The sequence below is a fragment of the Myxocyprinus asiaticus genome, chromosome 3 (assembly GCF_019703515.2).
Source record: "Myxocyprinus asiaticus isolate MX2 ecotype Aquarium Trade chromosome 3, UBuf_Myxa_2, whole genome shotgun sequence".
Lineage (NCBI taxonomy): Eukaryota > Metazoa > Chordata > Actinopteri > Cypriniformes > Catostomidae > Myxocyprinus > Myxocyprinus asiaticus.
In genome coordinates, this window is record NC_059346.1 from 30878904 (window position 1) to 30895684 (window position 16781).

The 16781-nt window shown below is 37.1% G+C and overlaps 1 protein-coding gene across 3 annotated transcripts in view; it reads left to right on the top strand.

The window, feature by feature from the left end:
• erlin2 (ER lipid raft associated 2) overlaps nt 1-13389 on the top strand; it is a 28525-nt gene extending 15136 nt beyond the window's left edge. For 2 of the 3 annotated variants that reach the window (XM_051665058.1, XM_051665069.1), the window contains exons 9-12: nt 1022-1113; nt 1246-1335; nt 10433-10512; nt 10614-11384. In XM_051665058.1, the coding sequence (XP_051521018.1) occupies nt 1022-1113; nt 1246-1335; nt 10433-10512; nt 10614-10793 (442 nt within the window). In that variant the 3' untranslated portion in view covers nt 10794-11384. Of the gene's footprint in view, nt 1-1021; nt 1114-1245; nt 1336-10432; nt 10513-10613; nt 11385-12546 lie in introns of those variants that run through there. The other variant, XR_007894112.1, reaches the window with a different exon arrangement.
• Nucleotides 13390-16781: the final 3392 nt, after the last annotated feature.

Here is a 16781-nt window from a genome sequence, read left to right on the forward strand (position 1 = left end):
GTGTATTGTATGTTAAGGAAGTGGCGCAAAGCTATTTTCCTGAGAAATATGTCATTACGCTAAGACTTTTCAATACCACCTCTTAACTTCCAAATTCAGTTCCTGCGTTTGCCGATTGGAGATTTCACCAGCGTGTGGTAATAAAGTTCATGTCCAAATTCTTAATAAATAATAATACTTACATTCTCTGTAATTTAACGGAGCCTACATCCAGATCCTGACCACATTTTCTATGCATAAAAAAGGAACGTGTCCCATTTAACAAGGACGCACAACATAGTGTAAATCCTTATTTTTATTCTTCCAATTCATTGCATACAGTCCATTTACACTACCTACCACTACTTATGAATGTACTGTCTTTGTTTATATCGCTGGTGCTGGAATGGACTGTATAATAGGATGGAGATGGTGCTGGAGAAGAACCTCCATTGACCTGATCAGCGCCTTGCACGCACGATTTTGCCAAACCCACTTGCACCTAGACTTAGCGCACGCTTGCACAAAAATACCAAAACTTCCTGGCCATGCCCATTGAGTTTGTGCATATGAGTTAAGGCATTGCGCTGCACTTAGCGCTTGCTCGCATAAAATAGGGCCCGCTGTCTTCACTGAAGTTTCGCTAGTTGCTACATTCTACATTATTTCCAATTGTTTTGTCAGACCAGCAACGGAGGTAACTCCGCCCCTTCCGCTACATACGACAAGCTGCGAGCGCTGAGTGCACAAAGTGTCCAACATTCCACACTCTGTTTTGACAGCTGAACAAGTGCATCATCTGGGTACTCATAGTACACATCTTTTTGTTGCATTTTCAGTGTTAAAATACTACTCACACTACTTACACTACAGAATGACATAGAATAGTGCAGAAGTGTTTGTTTTGGGACGCACCTGTAGCTTTGTCAGTGCTTATCAATTGAAATTTGTGTTTTATTGACAAACATTTTGACCTGAATTTACAGTATCCATTCTCTTACTCTTCTTTTTTCCTCTATTTCTCTTCATGTGCCTCTCTCAGGGAGAGTGAGAGGACAAAGTTACTGATTGCAGCTCAGACCCAGAAGGTGGTAGAGAAGGAGGCAGAGACAGAGAGGAAAAAGGCTGTCATCGGTAAACAGAGATGTTATTCTTAGTATTCAGTCTCATGAGTTGGTTCGGTCGTGTAGATTGGATTCTGATGAAGTTATTAATCAAATAAAAGTGACAGTCTGTTGTTCTGTTTTCTCTTCTTCTTGCCTTCAGAGGCAGAGAAGGTGGCTCAGGTGTCTGAAATAAAGTTTGGACAGAAAGTTATGGAAAAAGAAACCGAAAAAAAGATCTCAGAAATTGAAGGTAGGTTTACATGTGTTTATGTTGGCATACTTCAGTGCACTCTCCTTTCGTTCCCATTTGCCCTGTCTTTGATTTCACTTGGTCTCTCTCTCAGTCTCTCGCTTTCATTCTGCAAACACATATAGTGATAACATAGTTAACCAAAAGTCCTTTGGAGCCCTCCACATACAGTAAAAAGTGCAAATGTGCTGTTTGATCCGTTTTGTTTTTATCCCTTAAATTTGCTTTAATTTGTGTAGTCTAATGTAGTGAGGTTGATTTAGTCATATGAAATCATAATATTGCCTTAAATAAAACCAGTTAATTTAGATGTTACACCATTAAGCACATACTACCTGACAACCATTTTTACAGTGACTGATTGACCTCCTGAGACATAAGCAAATATATTTGTTCACATTTACCCGGCGAAATATTCTTGTATAATGCTATTTTGGCAGCTGTCATGGATACAATATTTCACTGTTTCATAATTAGTGTGGCTGGCCGTCAGTTCTAGGCATGAAATGATACACAGATTTCACGATACGATACAAAGCCTCAATACAATACGATTAAATAAAAAAAACAGCGCCCACAAATGTTTCTCTCAGACTTATTCAAGGATTCAACATAAATGTTTTTTAAATCATAAATGACACAGCAGTGTCTGACATTGGCAACAAAAAGCAGAGCTCCATAATGAAGTAACTTAAACAATAGCACTGCTTTTATTCTGTTTGATTGTTATGAGATTAACTAATATGAACTCACAATTTTCATGTTTTTCTTCAGAACATTTTTTTGTCTGCACTCAAGTCATTTACTGTATATTTGTATATTACTTTTCACAATACACATAGTTTCAAAGCAGCTTTATAGAAAATCATGCCTTCATGTCTTAAAGCCCCCTGTGAACAAGCTGAAGTGACTGTAGCAAGGAAAAACTTCTTTCAATGTAATTTAATTGTGAAAAAAAAAAGAAAGAAAAAACTTGAGGAACCTGACATCTGGTTTTATGATATATGTACATAATCCAATATATTTTGCAGCTTGAGCAAAAACCAATCGGCACACATATTTGATGTTTATACATATATACATGTTTGATGTACTGTAGCGCCGAGACATGACACCGTTGTTTGGCAAATTCGACAAGCTGTAACGCTACAGTACAATCTACTTGACATTTGCAATCGATCTTCTCACCTATGTACTGTAGATCTGTTGCTCTGTTTTTCAATCTCACCGCAGGGGAGATTGTTTCGCAGCTCTCAGTGTTGCACTGCTTGGTTTTAATCACACTATAATGTGTTTATGTATCGTACGATACATATGGTATTGTATAGTGGGCCTCACATCATACGATACAAAATGATACAATCTGATACAATATTTTTTTACACCCTTAGTATGCATAAAAGATTGATTTCATTTTAGCCCTATGGGACCATAAAGAAGATGTAAATTGCAGGCACTGAATGTGATTGTGTGGGAAATTGTACAGTATTTGGCTGATATTGGGCTAATTTTGAGTCATGCACATGCATAAAATTATAAACATATGGTACATCCTGCAAGATGCTCAACTGTTTTCTGTTCATACACAACTTCTTAAACACATATAATTTTATATGAAATATTGAGTCTAACTGGGAAGGGGGGAATGAATGATTAGCAGTTAATGGAATGAAAATGGAGCATGCCTGCCACTTAAAGTGTCTTCTGATCTGATTCCAAATTTTGAGTGAGTTGGAGACCACCAGGTTGTTCATTCGAGTTGGAAGGGGGGTGGACAGGGCTGAATAAATTAAACCTGGCCAAGAGGAAGGGGAACATGATTGATTTTCCATATCACACCACTCAAATGACCCATCTGTAGTCCAAATGAGAGAGCTCTTATATTACATGACCAATAATAAAGTTGGAAATGAGGCAGTCCCATCCCACCTTTTGGTTTAGTACTTTGTAAGTATATCTTCTCGATTCTGGGGGTTTTCTTATTCCAAATATATTTTATCTAAATTTAAAAAAAACAAAAAAATGACTTGTTAATGTAAACTGGAATACATTGGAAGAGAAATAAAAATTTGGGCAAAATATTATTTTCACTGTATTAATACGGCCTGCTAAAGAAATAGGAAGATTGGACCACTTCTTAAAAATGTGTTTTGTATGTTTGTACAGCCTCAGAAAATTCTTTAAATAGAGTAGAGAAACATTTAGTTATAGTGATCCCTAAGTATTTGAAGGAGTTTGTTACTTTCAAAAGGAGAGAGGAAAGTGTTTCAAATTGGGCCTTGGGGTTTATAACTCTCTTAGAAAAATGTATCTTATATCCTGGAATTTTTCCAAATTCATCTAAGATTGACATAATGTTTGGTACCAATTTTAAAGATTTGGAAATGTATACTAACAAGTCATCAGCATATAACGATACTTTGTGTTCTTTTCCCCCTTTCATTATCCCACTATAGGTTGCAGATGTACGTAGAGAAATTGCTAAGGGTTCTATGGCTAACGCAATTAGAAGGGGTGAAAGAGGACAACCCTGTCTCGTAGAGGGACTTAATTGAAATAACTAGAATTGTTTCTGTTTGTTTGTATAGAAGCTTGGGGGTGGACATATTGTATTTTAGTCAGTGAAATGAAATTAGGACCAGAGTGGTAAAGAGGTAATCCCACACAACCCTGTCAAAGGCCTTTTCTGCATCCATAGAAATAAGTACCTCGGGCTGACAGGGGTTGAGATTTGGTGTATAGATAATATTTAATAATCTTCTGTTAGCCATGGCCAGAGACTCAAGAAATTACAGTGGAGAGCAGATCTTGGAGGAAAAGGCAAAAAAAAAAAAAAAGCCAAAACTTGCTAACAACCTTGAACAATAACCCCATCTGTCTCCCTCTGATTGAAAATTAAAAAGAAAGTTTGGTCTTTAGACCTATTTATACTCTTGTATTTCTTTTGTTTAACTTTAATGTAATTCAGTGCTTGAGTTACAGTTCTTTTCACAATGATCTCGACTAATATACAGGTGCTGGTCATATAATTAGAATATCATCAAAAAGTTGATTTATTTCACTAATTCCATTCAAAAAGTGAAACTTGTATATTATATTCATTCATTACACACAGACTGATATATTTCAAATGTTTATTTCTTTTAATTTTGATGATTATAACTGACAACTAAGGAAAATCCCAAATTCAATATCTCAGAAAATTAGAATATTACTTAAGACCAATACAAAGAAAGGATTTTTAGAAATCTTGGCCAACTGAAAAGTATGAACATGAAAAGTATGAGCATGTACAGCACTCAATACTTAGTTGGGGCTCCTTTTGCCTGAATTACTGCAGCAATGCGGCGTGGCATGGAGTCGATCAGTCTGTGGCACTGCTCAGGTGTTATGAGAGCCCAGGTTGCTCTGATAGTGGCCTTCAGCTCTTCTGCATTGTTGGGTCTGGCATATCGCATCTTCCTCTTCACAATACCCCATAGATTTTCTGTGGTGTTAAGGTCAGGCGAGTTTGCTGACCAATTAAGAACAGGGATACCATGGTCCTTAAACCAGATACTGGTTGCTTTGGCACTGTGTGCAGGTGCCAAGTCCTGTTGGAAAATGAAATCTGCATCTCCATAAGTTGGTCAGCAGATGACATGGCACCCCAAACCATCACTGACTGTGGAAACTTTACACTGGACCTCAAGCAACGTGGATTGTGTGCCTCTCCTCTCTTCCTCCATACTCTGGGACCCTGATTTCCAAAGGAAATGCAAAATTTACTTTCATCAGAGAACATAACTTTGGACCACTCAGCAGCAGTCCAGTCCTTTTTGTCTTTAGCCCAGGCGAGACACTTCAGACGCTGTCTGTTGTTCAAGAGTGGCTTGACACAAGGAATGCGACAGCTGAAACCCATGTCTTGCATACGTCTGTGCGTAGTGGTTCTTGAAGCACTGACTCCAGCTGCAGTCCACTCTTTGTGAATCTCCCCCACATTTTGGAATGGGTTTTGTTTCACAATCCTCTCCAGGGTGCGGTTATCCCTATTGCTTGTACACTTTTTTCTACCACATCTTTTCCTTCCCTTCGCCTCTCTATTAATGTGCTTGGACACAGAGCTCTGTGAACAGCCAGCCTCTTTTGCAATGACCTTTTGTGTCTTGCCCTCCTTGTGCAACGTGTCAATGGTCGTCTTTTGGACAACTGTCAAGTCAGCAGTCTTCCCCATGATTGTGTAGCGTACAGAACTAGACTGAGAGACCATTTAAAGGCCTTTGCAGGTGTTTTGAGTTAATTAGCTGATTAGAGTGTGGCACCAGGTGTCTTCAGTATTGAACCTTTTCACAATATTCTAATTTTCTGAGATACTGAATTTGGGATTTTCCTTAGTTGTCAGTTATAATCATCAAAATTAAAAGAAATAAACATTTGAAATATATCAGTCTGTGTGTAATGAATGAATATAATATACAAGTTTCACTTTTTGAATGGAATTAGTGAAATAAATCAACTTTTTGATGATATTCTAATTATATGACCAGCACCTGTATACTTAGGGGCCGTTTACACAACAACATTATCAACTAAAAGCGGAAAACTTTTTATGCGTTTTGGCTGTTCGTTTACACGACAACAGGATTTTGGGGCCTGAAAATGCAAACTTTTGAAAACGGGTTTCAAAGTGCAAGTTTTTGAAAATGATGCCATTATTGTCTCCGTGTAAACATATAAAAACGCAAATTTGTGAAAACGATGACGTCATGCGCGCACGTATTACGTGTTCAGTCTATAGGCATGCGCACGAGTACTTCAAAACTACAATGGCGGACTACAGGACTGTGTTTGTGCTGCTCAAGATTTTGAGTTTAATGACGCTTCCCCAGCAAAGTGTAGATCTTCATTGTTTGTATTCACCGCTCTGTGGAAGAATGCTTATGTGCGCAGGCGCGTAGTGTTTCTTTACAAAGTTGACATTGCATGCATAATACAGCATTTTTCGTGGATCCGTGTGAACGGGGATCGTTTTGACAACGTTGTCATCTGTATGTGAAACTTTTCAAAAACGCAAAGGAAAAACGTTTCCGTTTTAGTACATCGTTGTCGTGTAAACGTACCCTTAGTCACTGAATAATAAGAATCCAGAAATACATTTTCTTTGCGTTTAAGTTATGAGCCCTTGCATAAATGCTGAAAATTTAAATCAGACATCACGTCTCAACAGTTAGTCTGGTTTTGTTTTTAAACCCGATCACTCGGTTTAGACTATAGTTCAGCAATCTAGGTTTGAGCTTTCTTCTCCATAAATGTTTCAGTTTTTCGAGGGTGTTCGAACATGTACTTGAGTCCATCTATGGTGATTGCCAGTTTGGCTGGATAGTACAAACTGTAGTTTATCCCAGCGACTCGTAGCTTGGCCTTCACTGGGTTGAATGCCGCACGTAGTTTGCCAATCTCTGGACTCACGTCAGGGAAGATGTGCATGGGGGATCCGTTGTAGTAGAGACAGCCTTTATTCCTGGATAGTTTCAGGATTTTTTCTTTGTCAGAGTAATGACAGTAATGAAAATGAGCAACTATTGCTCGGGCCTCTCTCCCGGTTTTGGCTTTGGCGCGAGTTCTGTGCGCACGATCTACAGTCGTAAGGGAATCTCCCAGGCCTTTGGCTCCAAATAGCTCCAATAGGAGGTCTTTGATGAATCGAACCGCACTCCCCACCTCTGCTCCTTTTGGGACCCCTACGAATCTCAGATTCTGCCTCCGACTTCGGTTCTCCAAATTCATACATTTTTCATGTATTTTCTTGTGTTCTTTGGCCATGGTTTCATAACAGTGTTTCGTAGTGCTGCCACCATCGTGTTTATTATAAAACAAAAATGTAGAATATTTTTAGAAACTAAGACATTTTCTCTGCATACACAATCGATGTAGAACGTTGCTTGGAGTCACTGATCCAGAGTCTTTTCTCATCCCATTCTCCTAGATACAGGGAGCTGTAACACGAAGCAGTTTGGCTGCATAAGTCAGAGAATTGAGCGAGTATTTCACCCAGTGTATTATGTCATGGCTATTGGAAGACTAGTCTTATAATCCCTCTGCCTAAACACGTTTACTGATATTTTTTTTGTTTTTATTTTTTTAATTGTATCCCCTTTTCTCCCCAATTTTTGGAATGCCCAATTCCCACTACTTACTAGGTCCTCGTGGTGGTGCGGTTACTTACCTCAATCTGGGTGGTGGAGGACAAGTCTCAGTTGCCTCCGCTTCTGAGACAGTCAATCCGCGCATCTTATCACATGGTTCGCTGTGCATGACACCCCGGAGACTCACAGCTTGTGGAGGCTCATGCTACTCTCCGCGATCCACGCACCCCATTGAGAGCGAGAACCACTAAACGCGACTACGAGGAGGTTACCCCATGTGACTCTATCCTCCCTAGAAACAAGGCCAATTTGGTTGCTTAGGAGACCTGGCTGGAATCACTCAGCACACCCTGGATTCGAACTCCCGACTCCAGGGGTGGTAGTCAGCACCAATTTACTGATTTTTTTAATGCAGTGTGTAATAACACATGAATCAATCATGTTTTACTCAATCGAATATTGACCTCATATTACCCTAAAACACGAAATGTGCATGCGTGTTAGCGAGGTGATTGACAGGCGATGTATCTAAAAGGTGATTGGCTCCTTTTGCAAGATGGGACTTCCTTTCTACATCCATTGACTGTGGGGTGCTAGAGTTTCTTGGTTGGGCGTTCCAATTTCTCCCATTCATTTAAATAGAAGTGAATAGTCTCTGGTTTCACACTCTAAAGAACTACAATGCCAATCATGCACTACGTCTCCTCCCCGAAGTTTGCACACTTTTACTCCTGATTTCTTGCAATACAGGGACAGTAGTGGTGTACAAAAGCAACGCATTTCTTTATTTTAAAATGTAACTCCGATATTATGGTCTAAAATAAAAAATATTGCGTTACTTTACTCATTACTTGAAAAAATGAATCTTATTATGTAACAGGCGTTAACTTTATCGCATTACCCCAACACTGCTTACCATTATTGTGAGGTGAAAATTACAATCCACTGTGCCAGTGTCCCTCACTCACCATCTGTAAGTTCCATCTGTAACACCCCAACCCCCCTCCCCAAGTTACATATTGTGGGCCTTATAGATGGTCCCCTGAAACCATTTGAATTCGGCATAGAATTCTACATCACTACCCTTGAATTTACTATAGTAACACTAACTGTACTTCAGGCAGAAATAGATTGATAATAAGTATCATCATATCACTACTTCAGCTCTATTAAATTTGTCATAGGCTACATTAGGGGAGTGAGGGAATATAAGAAATTTTTTTACAACTTTTATTTATTGTTTTTACTTGTGTTTAGAGTAAGTCTACTGTTTATAATTACAAAAATGCCATAGTTTGTTTTATAGAAATCATGTTACATCTAACCATGTAGTGAAGAAGATTCATGCTTCCATGTGTTTACTATGGTCTTGTTACAAATACCATTGTTAAAAACGATAAAAATACATAATTAATGAATAAATAAAAAATTTCAAAAGAGCAAATGCAAAATACACTTTTTTTTTTTTTTTTTTTTTTTTTAAGATGAAATTGAAATGTGTAAATCCTAAAAAATAGGCAAAAATATTTTTAAGTGTAAGAAAAAAATAACTGGTTTACTTTTTATAGATGTTATAGATAACCTTACTATTGTTGATACTAGTCAATTTACATCTGCATCCAACTTAAAATCAATGCTGTAATGTAGAATGAGCATTTCAGTGGGACAAAATATGCAATTTTATTGATCTTTTCACGTATTTTTGAAATATTTGAACAATATCACTTTTATTATTAGTTTCTGTCTTTGCATTTTCATTTTATAAGCCCCAGATATAGCCCTCCATCTGTTTGAATTCAAGAAATGCAAGGTTTGGTCTCACATTCATGATGTGTAACTCTGCTGAATTTATTAACAAAACTTTAAAATTATGCAATGCATCGAAGCTGCATCGAGCAAATTAAGCAAATAACACAAATATTGAGTTTTGTGTTTTATGTGTTTTGGTACAACAAAGTATCTGCTTTCAAATTATGTCACATGATTTGGAGGGGGGGAGCTTTTGGGGGGCATTCATCAAAAAAGGTTGAGAACCTCTGGTCTAAACTGTCTCTGGACCTGTTACTGTTACTTTAGACCTGTGAGACTTTAATCAAGCAGTGCAGTTACTGACTGGTTATTCATATGACATTGTTTATTTAAAGTTGCAAGTTTTGTAATACAAGGAATTTTATATATATATATATATATTTTATTTTTTTATATAGCCTAGTTAGGATCAATTGTTGGATTGGATTTATGTCTCTAAAAAGTCAGCAAACAAGAACTGTATAAAATGTATTTCTGATTTGTTATATATGCTCTGTAGGAATCTTAAAATGATCTCATTAGACTGCAAAGGACAATAAATTCAATAAGAATTGCATTTCTCATTTTCAAATAATTCTTCCTCAAAAGTACTAAAAGAATTACTGGAATTGTTTCTGGAACTGGAATCGTTAAACTTCTTATGATTCCCATGGCTATTAAGCGCAGACTGATTTCAGCAGAAACGTAATGTTGCAGAATTCATAGGGTGATCAGTCTGGGTAATTGAACATCAATGGTTATAATCTTGGCTGGGTTTTGAACACTTAATGCAAAAATGGGAACAAATCTTGCAGGAGTTTTAAAAACTTCAGTATTAATTAAATATACATTTGACTCTGGGTGTGTGTAGTATTGATTTAATGCTTGAAATGTTGAGGAGGAAACATCTTCAAAGAAGATTATTAGAATGACAGATTATTCAGTGGAATGCTGACATTTGGGTGGAGTGCCTGAATATATTGTCTGATGAAAATTAAGTGAATGTAAAAAAGAACAATCAATTTAAAATGCCATTGACAGTCATTCATCACTCAGCTCTGAATATGAGTTTCAGGAACTATACTGAAATCCTTCTTTAAAACATATGAATGTTTTTGTGGTGTTTATTTTGCTCTCTCTGTTGTCTCCTTCCCTCTCCATATGTCTCTCTGATGTTATAGATAGTGCTTTCCTTGCTAGACAGAAAGCAAAGGCAGACGCAGAGTTCTACACGGCACAGAGAGCAGCTGAGGCCAATAAGGTAAAGTGTCACAGTATTCCTAAATTGCACCCGATTATCCTGTGCTAATTGTTATATGAAGTATTACATGTTCTCAATTTTAATTTCTCCTCTCCTCTCAGTTGAAACTGACTCCTGAATATCTCCAGCTGATGAAATTTAAGGCAATAGCCACTAATAGTAAGATTTACTTTGGAAGCGAGATCCCTCACATGTTTATGGACTCAGGACCAGGAAGCTCTTCCTCAGCTGCCTCCAAAGCCATAGATGCCCTCTCAGAGGGTATACTGGATATGGATTGACAAGAAAGAGGACCAAAAGCAAATGTGTAGCACTGAAACAGTGGATTAATGAACAGGTATTGGAAGAGCATAGACTAAATGCCAGTCAACAGACTGCTTTGGTACAAAAAGTGCAGCTGAAACCAAGGGACCACTTCAGTAAAACTAACATGGTACTGTACCAGTGGGGCAAAAACACTACACCTATGTCTAAACAGGTGTTTGGTACATCCTGCTGTCTCTGTTCATTACCAGTGGTGGCTGAATGGAGTGTTATACTTTTTTGAATAGAACAAAGGGAATGTGGTGGTTTATTTGAATGTGAGTTTAGAACCCAATGGAGGATAGGAGTGAAGTTCTTAGAAAAGATCTGTGCATGTTGTAATATTCATCAAATTTATAAACAATGTTCATTCATTTGTTTGCACTCATAGGACAATATTTAGTTGTTTTTTTTAACTGAGGTGTTTATACTTATTTATGTAATTATCCATCTTAGAGTCCTAAAGACTTATATGTACCTCAGGGATACACCTATATTTATTGGGTTTAAATAACCTTTTGTTTCTCTATAAGCCCATCAACACTAAACTTCTACTGGTTTCCGTCTGCCATTTCTGTTTTGTCCTGTTTTTTTCACTTGAATGTGCTAAATTAAAAAATATATACGTAATAATAAAACATGCCTCAGTTAGAAGAGATTTAAGCAATTTCTCACGAGTAAGAGTGCTGTATGGCCCTACATTAGAACGGCTGTATCTAGCTCTTTTATACATCTGCGCTGCTCTAACACCTTAGTTTAGAATGCTGCGAACACAAGTGAAATGATATAAAGACTGAAGCATCTGAGTACTGCTGTTCTGAGACATCAGCACTCAAGGAACATCTCTCCTCTAATAAAAAACCAGAACTAACTGTTGTATATAATGTATTAATTACATGGTGTCATAAAGCTGCAACATAACATAAGGTCATGTGAAAACAGTAGCTGGGTTTCCACCTAAATGTTTTGCATTTTTTAAATATGGGACTATAGAAAATATGAATTGTTGTGCGTTTCCATCCACTACGTCATGTGTATTATCTTGAGGGAGCCCGCCTTGCCTTGTTGGAGCAGCTGAATGAACTCCTTGTTTCGGGGAGAATTTTATTAGCAGGATTGGCGCAATTGTACCTTGTTTTATTAAGTGCTGCCAGGAGATGCCACAGAATAAGTGTAATATCTGATATAATGAGGGCTGAAATGGATGCAATGCCCATATGCCGCCGGCCTCCACATACAGTGGAGCGCCCACGCTCAAAACTGTTCTGGTGGATTGTGAGGACCCACTTTAAAGACCAGCTGTGGGTTAAACACTTCCATATGCCAAGAGCTATGCACGAGGAATTGTGTGCCAAGATCAGATCTTTCATTGGGCCAGTTACATCAAGCTATCGTACACTCATAACACATGCACGTATGGTCAAAAAGCCATCAAGTTTATTCTCATATCAAGCGTTTCCATTCAGGATTTTCAGTAAAATTGTTGGATGGAAACCCAGCTAATTTAGCATATTACAACTTGTATTGTTACAAACGGTGTACTATATCATACAGTACATCTTTATAAAATAGTATGCAGAATGTTAGTGTGTGATTTTTAACACAGACAGCAGTGTTAAGTCCAGTACAATAACTGTAAGGATGTCCTTTGTCCCACCCCCAATGCACAGTAGTGATCTCCGAAACTCCAGGACTGTGATTTCATTAACTCAGTTCTTCTGTCACCCTCAGATTTCCGAGGATTTGGCATTAGAGTGTTGTGTTGGTGGACTGCATCAGAAATGAGTCTTTGTCAACTCACTGTGGTTGACCTGTAGAAATCAGGACATTCTGTGGGCTATTCCTCAAGACTGGAATTTTGGAATAGTCTACATTTTAATTTGTCTGTGTGTCATGAGTAAATCAGTGTTCTGTGAATGTTCTACAATTCCCCTAAACTGAAGCTGCATTACATAATATATACAGACGTTTGTTGCCAGCTGTTTTGAATTACGTTACATAAAAAGATCATATCTTTTTCTGGTATCTCCAAATATTATTCATGTGGATCAATAGCTTGCCTCAACATTTGTAAGGAATAGGAATGTTTGACTAACATCAATCCTTTTAAAAACTGACTGTAGCTGCAAGGTTTATATTGATTTATATGTTTCCATAATGAACAGCATACATCATATTTGAACTAAATATTTGTAATCATATCTTCATCTTGTTACTGTTAATGACTAGCTTTATTTTGTGATGATGGTGTTTCTTGGGGGCATGTTTTATGCTGACATGGTTGTCTGTAGGCAGATTATTTTGGAGTGCATTGTTCATGAACTGATTAATTTTAAACAAATTTAAAGCAGGTTGTGTACTACTTTTAGAATTGGACCTCAGAGACTCATTAGAGCTTCCCAAAGACCTTGACTGTTCATGTCTTTGAGTGAATGTTGAATCATTGTCTCATGTCAAGTGTTTTGTCATCAAGTGTTTTCACCTTTACCCATGTACAGTGGAAAGAAAATGTATGTGAACCCTTTGGAATTACCTGCATTTACAGTGCATTCATAAAGTATTCAGACCCCTTCATTTTTTTCACATTTTATGTTGCAGCCTTATGCTAAAATGCTTTAAATTATTATTATTATTTTTCACATCAATCTACACTCCATACCCCATAATGACAAAGCAAAAAACTGATTTTTGATAACTTTGCAAATTTATAAACCACCTTTCCAAATCATGTCCAATCAACTGAATTTGTCACAGGTGGGCTCTAATCAAAGTGTAGAAACATCTCAAAGATGATCCAGAGAAATTGAATGCACCTGAGCTAAATTTCAAATGTTATAGCAAAGGGTCTGAATACTTATGTGATATTTCAGTTTTTTTGCTTTGTCACTTAGGGGGAATGGAGTGTAAATTGATGTGAAAAAAAAAAAAAAAAGCATTTTTGCATAAGGCTGCAACATAACAAAATGTGAAAAAATGAAGGGGTCTGAATACTTTCTGAATGCACTGTATGTATACATACAAAGTCTTAAATCTGTAAATGTGTCTTAGGTTTGATCTTTATCTAAGTTACAATAATGAACGAACACAATGGGGCAGATTCACTAAACAGTTGCTGTACTTTTGCGCATGGTATTTCAGCACAAATACCTGCGTCTTATTCACTAACCACCTGCAATCACGTTTACTGGGCACAATCAGCGCTGAAATTTCGCTGCATCTAAATTGGGCTCTTTACAGGTTGCGCTTCATTCGCAAAACTCTGTGCAATTTACATGCCGCTATTACCACCAAATGAAGCTAGGCAGTAAAATGAATTTTTATTTCAAAGAGATGTTTGTGAACATTTTCAACCGATTATTTTAGCAGTGATTAATCAAATACTCATCAAATGATGTTGAAAAGCCTTATAACCTGGCATATATCCAGATGCGCGGTGTCGTCAAGCGCACGTTCTGCATGTTTAAGAGATGATCCAGGTGTCTGAATCAGAGTGATGCTGTTCAGTCCTGGCAGGGTGGGTGAAATACGGTGGTCTGCAGCATCCTCGTCTATATTGTGCTCCGAATCGGACCGCAAGATCAGAATAGTATCTGCAAATTGCGTTCAGCAGCGATTTTGTGGACATGTTTGCGGCATTGCCTGATCTGCATAAATCCTTCAGTGAATCGGGCGCTAAATGACCGCAGTTAGCACGTGCAAAAAAAAAAAAAAAAAAAAAAAACACTTTTAGCAGGCCCAATTTATTCTTAGTGAATCTGCCCCAATCTATTTTAATTAATAACAAACAAATTATAGTATTATTTTTGTACATATCGAATATATCATTCAAACATTCACAGTGTAAGTTGGAAAAAGTATGTGAACCCTAGAAAGGGTAACAAATTTATCTCAAAGAGCTTAGATATTCATCTGTCCACAGTAAGACAAATTGTCTGTGAATGGAGACAATTGATTACTGTGGCTACTCTCCCTAGAAGTTGCCATCTAGCCAAGATGACTCAAAGGGCACCCCGAAGAATGCTCAATGAGTTAAAAAAGAACCTTAGAGTTACAGCTTAAAAACTTGAAGGAATCATTGGAACTGGTTAACATATTTGTTCATGAGTCTGCTATATGGAAAACATTAAACAGGCATGGTGTCCATGGGAGGATTTTTTTCCAACAAAAAATATTGCTGTGCACCTGAATTTTGCCAAAGACCACCTTGACACTCCATAATGCTACTGGGAAAATATTTTGTGGACTGATGAAACGAAGATTTAATTGTTTGGGAAGAACACGCAGCACTACAAATGGCGTAAAAAGGGCACCGCATACCAACATGAAAACATCATCCCAACTGTGAGGAATGGTGAAGGGAGCATCATGATTTGGGACTGCTTCTGGGCCTGGACCGTTTGCCATCATCGAGGGAAAAATTAATTTCCAAGTTTATCAAGATATCCTACAAGATAATGTGAGGGTAGCTGTGCACCAGCTGAAGCTCAGTATAGGTTGGGTGATCCAGCAGGTCAATGATGCTAAACATCGAAGTAAATCTACTAAAGAATGGCTTAAAAAAGAAGAAAATCCACCTTTTGGAGTGGCGCAGTCAGAGCCCAGACCTTAACCCAACAGAGATGCTGTGGAATGACCTCAAAAGAGCCATTCACACCAGACATCTTAAGAATATGGCTGAGCTGAAGCAGTTCTGTAAGGAAAAATTGTCCAAAATTCATTCTGAACAGTGTGCAGGTCTAATCTGCAGCTACTGGAAATGCTTGGTTGAGGTTATTGCTGCCTAAGGAGGATCGACCAGTTATTAAATTGAAGGGTTCACATATTTTTTCCACAGCACTGTGAATGTTTAATGGGATGTGTTCAATAAAATTATAATTGTTTGTGTGTTAGCTTAAGCACATTGTGTTTGTCTATTTTTGGGACTTTGATGAAGATGAGATCACATTTTTTGACCAATTAATCCAGAAAACCAGCTAATTCCAAAGGGTATTCATACTTTTTCTTGCCCCTGTATGTACATACATGTATATATTAAAAGTAATAGTTTACCCCAAAAATGAAAATTCTGTCATTATTTACTCACCCTTATGTATCTCCAAACCAGTATGACTTTCTTCTGTGAAAAAATTCAAAAACTGTTTTATTTATTTATTTATTTATTTATTTGCAATCATATAATGAAAGTGAATGGGTACTTTGGGATTACTCCCAAATTAAATCACTGATCAACTCCCATTTGCAGCACCCAAATCAAATAGAGTATGGTGACTATCCCTTCAAGAATTTAAAAATATTTGGGGTGAAGGGACTAATTGTTTATATATACACTGTAATTTTGTTGTTGTTGTTGTTGTTTTTACAAAAAAAAAAAAAAAAAAAAAACTGGCAGATGTGGATGCCAGAATAATTATGTAAAAAAGTAAACATCTTTGCAGAACAACCTGTAAATTTTACAGTTTAAAACTGTTGTTTTTACGGTATATTTTACGGTGCAGTACCATCGTTTATATTATTAAATGACAAACTTAACATATTAACCTTCTGAAACTATAAAAATCTGCTTTTCACTTTATAATGTATTGTTAATCACCATAGTAATAACAGAAGGACACATGATGACATGAAGTTCATCAATAGTGGCCCTTCCAGGAGCAATGACCATTAAACATTTAGAGACAATGCTCAGTGTCACGCACACAAACACTAAACACCATCAGGGTAACACATGTGAATTTAAAATTATGCAATAAACATGAACTAAACTACATCAAATATAACACAGAACACCACAAAGTACATAACTGATATTAAAAATAAGAAGAAACATAACTATTCCCATGAAATGTAATGGTTCACGCAGGGAATTCTGGGAACACCAGATTACTTATTTTTACTTTAATTTTAACAATAATTTACCGTAAAAAATATATGTACTCTCTTGTTAAACATCATATATAATTTTAACC